General features: G+C 39.4%; 1 protein-coding gene across 1 annotated transcript in view; it reads right to left on the bottom strand.

Annotated features, from left to right (window-relative positions):
- lrpprc (leucine-rich pentatricopeptide repeat containing) overlaps positions 1 to 3,800 on the bottom strand; it is a gene marked incomplete in the record, with an annotated part of 82,405 nt that overhangs the window by 15,700 nt on the left and 62,905 nt on the right. Inside the window, 4 exon segments of the mRNA XM_024296997.2 lie at positions 584 to 704; positions 2,435 to 2,577; positions 3,106 to 3,196; positions 3,277 to 3,345. Coding sequence (XP_024152765.1) covers positions 584 to 704; positions 2,435 to 2,577; positions 3,106 to 3,196; positions 3,277 to 3,345 — 424 coding nt within the window.

Genomic DNA, 3,800 nt, shown 5'->3' with positions numbered 1-3,800 from the left:
TTTTAGATAATTTGAACAGCCAATGTAGAGATTATTTCATATCGCCAAATCGATTTTTTCCTACACCCCTAATATTCGGTGGTGGAGAATGAGGACTTCCAAACGTTCCCCCATATGTTAGAGGCGCTTCTTCACCGACAAGGTACTGAGACGAAAGCTAAAGTCATGGCAGCAGTTGTGAAAACCGACAGGATAACTTCAACGTGTGACGCTTGGACTTCATTCACCACACGATCAGACCTCACAAAAATAACTGAAGAATGGCAGCTAAAATCTCACATCCTCCAAACTCAGATAATGACTGAAAGCATTGATGTTTGTTTCATAAATGAATCGTTGTCTCCTGAATCATGAAGATTCCAACCCCGAGCAGCGACTTTCCGATGTCAGCTTTTAGATAAAAATAGTCTGTTACTTTTTCTTAAAAATTTGCTTAAAAAAAAAAATCTTGCATTTAGGTCATTGCGCAGTGGCATTGTGGGATATGTCTATTTTTTAATGCAAACCCCCTTCTTAACTGTAAAGTTTATCAGACTAAAACCCAAAAAGAGTTGATCAGTTTTCCATCTTTCCTGCTGCTCACCTTTCGCCTTGTTCTTCTTGCAGAGGGCCAACAGACGCCCGTTAACATCAACACCACTTTCCGCTGCTGGGAGGGCTGGCGAGGGGGGCGTCTTTGTGGGGGCATCTCGTTTGTACCACATCTGTAAACCACACACAACAATGCTTCGACTCAGCGTGATGTTTTCATCAACAACAACAACAACCAGCCCTGAAAGCATGGGTGCATGTGTGCATATCGCAGCGGAATAATGGCGGGCAAACGAGCGAGCGAGCAGGGCGGGCAGGGCCCGATCATGCCCGGTCACCCATGCAGCACCGAGGGGAGGGGGTTAAGCTGTATTGGCTAGGGGCAAATTAGGTTTGCCACCCTAGGGGCAAAGAAAAGTGGGAGTGTTGGAGCGCGGGATGTCAGCTGAAGAGCCCCTGGGGGGTCACAGAGTTCATCGCTTCAGGCAAGAGCAATCACTTCCTGTCTCATCAAGCTTTGGCGCTCTGGAGCCGCAGAAAAGAACAAGATTTAAGCATCAAAAATCCAGTTTACTGCCACTGTACTTAATTTCTAGAAGAAGGAAAAAATCCGATTCTCGCTTAATTTCGGTCCCGCTGAGCGTGGATCCTCAGCCATATGGTGGCATTTAGCTGCTGGCTAAATTAGTTGGGCATTGCAGATTTACAGACAGATCAAGCTGTAATTCCTTTCACCAGCCAGCCAGTCTGATTGACTACACTTCAGATCAGAGCCTCAATCCTGTTTGCTCTGCATGTAATGAACGGGGGCTTAAAGTGCATCAGAGAGGGGGGGCTGTGTGGAGAGCAGCTGATAAGACTTTTTTTTTCCTACCTCTGATTATCAAAAGGAACTATTGAGTGAGCAACAGTATTTTATTTAGAAGAAAACTGCCAGCAGACGCTCCAGTTTACAGCTTATTGATGAGTCCAGACTATAAAATGTATGTTTTGGAAACAAAAAACAGTTTTTCTAACTGCAGGATGTGCAGGATAAAGCATAAATCATTAATTTAGTATTATATTAACAGTCTTGTGCTCTTAAATTGTAAAGTTTTCAATGATTTGAACTGCAGCAGAAGAAGCCAAACTTTGGCAAATCATTGATCATTTAGCGTAGAATATAAATATATATTTACATATATTTCTTGCATAAATACTAAATCCAGCATTAAAAACTACAGAAGCCAAAAATGGCTTGCCCTACTTTATTTATTGAAAACAAATTACAATATACTATGGAAATCTGGGAGAGTGAAAAAAAATCATGATATACTATGGAAATCTGGGAGAGAGAAAAAAAAATCACGATATACTATGGAAATCTGGGAGAAACAAATCACGATATACTATGGAATTCTGGAAGAGAAAATCATGATATACTACGGAATTCTGGGAGAGTGAAAAAAAATCATGATATACTATGGAAATCTGGGAGAGTGAAAAAAAAATCATGATATACTATGGAAATCTGGGAGAAACAAATCACGATATACTACGGAATTCTGGGAGAGGAAAAAAAAATCACGATATCTTATGGAAATCTGGGAGAGAAAATCATGATATATTACGGAATTCTGGGAGAGTGAAAAAAAATCACGATATACTATGGAAATCTGGGAGAAACAAATCATGATATACTACGGAATTCAGGGAGAGGAAAGAAAAATCACGATATCTTATGGAAATCTGGGAGAGAGAAAAAAAAATCATGATATACTATGGAAATCTGGGAGAAACAAATCACGATATACTACGGAATTCTGGGAAAGGAAAGAAAAATCACGATTTAGTCCTAACTATATCGTGATCCCCCCCATATTTCCATACCAACAGGAATTCCATCTCCTGAGTACGTTTTTACCTCAGGCACATCAAAGGGAACCTCCTGATCATTACTCTTGAGAATTTCTGCCAGCAAACGTAGGGTCCTCTCTCTGGGAATGACGTTCTCCTCCTGCATCTTCGTCCACATGGCCTCAGCTTTCCGCCAGTCATTTGTTTCTTCTGAAATATATCAGAAAACAAACCTTGTAAATGAAGTCTTTTATGATGATTTAAAGCTGTTAAAGTACTGTTTTATGTGGCTGAAGGAAAGCCCACCAACCATCTGATTAGAGTCACTCCTGATTAAGCTCTCCGCGTTTAGAGAAGGTAATCAAAGAATCCGATCGACAAACACAGTAACATGCAGGTAAGAGGGGCTGTTGCAATCTTCATCTCTTACTCAATTCTGTCTCTTCTGTCCCAAACTCAACGATCAGAGAAGTGTGCACTTACAGAAAACAGGAAAAAACGAATTTATCCGATAATCACTAAATATTTGATTCTAAAGTGAAGAAACAAATTCATGGTTGGATATTTGCAGTAACCCTAAAAAATGGTCTGGGGAAGAAAGTTTTCACTTCATAAACTTAATACAATTAAAGTGACAATGTTGATTGGCTTCCACTTTTACGAAGCTGGAAATGTGCCATCATCCTCTTGATCGGAGAACAAAGATGTTCAGAGAGCAAACGAGGGAAGGAGACTCACTGCAGAGCCTGAGGATGTAACTGTACATGTCATCTCTGTCGCACTCAAACAGCTTAGCCGTCATTTCCACCATCTGCTCCAAGTTCTCCATCTGAACAGAGGAAACCCAACAAGTAATTCAAATTCAAATGTTTGTAATACTATTTTCAGTAAGTGAGTTTGTGTTTGTACCTGGCTGTTCAAAATGCACTTATCCGCATACCACTGCAGGCGTCCCGGCTTCGCTCTCAAACCTGGAGTCTGAAAACGCAAAACAAGAAATGGTTTGATTGGAAAACAAAGTTAAATAAAATATTTTGTCATTAAAACCTCTATGAATTTACAAAATTGTTTTAAATGTGTTTTATTTAGACTTGATCACAATAAAATCGCAAAACGCCAGATATTTATTAAGTACAATTAAAAAAATATATCTAACTAGATATATGGCATTACCTGAGATAATGCTAGTGTGAATGCTGTAAGTGGAATGTGAAGATGCAAGAGCTGATAGCTGAAAATGCTGAAGCCAAAAGCTGGCTAAAACATGAGCTAAATGCCAAATTAGCCATAAAAAAACTGGAAAAATGTCTAATTTTGCCAAAACAGCTAGCATGTTGCTAAAATATTAGCTAAACTCCAAATGAGCCTAGAAAAACTGGAAAAAAATTGCAATTTTGCCAAAACAGCTAGCATACTGTTAAATTATTAGCTAA

Source organism: Oryzias melastigma, linkage group LG15 (genome assembly GCF_002922805.2).
Source record: "Oryzias melastigma strain HK-1 linkage group LG15, ASM292280v2, whole genome shotgun sequence".
Taxonomy (NCBI): domain Eukaryota; kingdom Metazoa; phylum Chordata; class Actinopteri; order Beloniformes; family Adrianichthyidae; genus Oryzias; species Oryzias melastigma.
The sequence above is the reverse complement of the archived record's forward strand: the minus strand, read 5'-3'. Positions and strand labels throughout refer to the sequence as shown.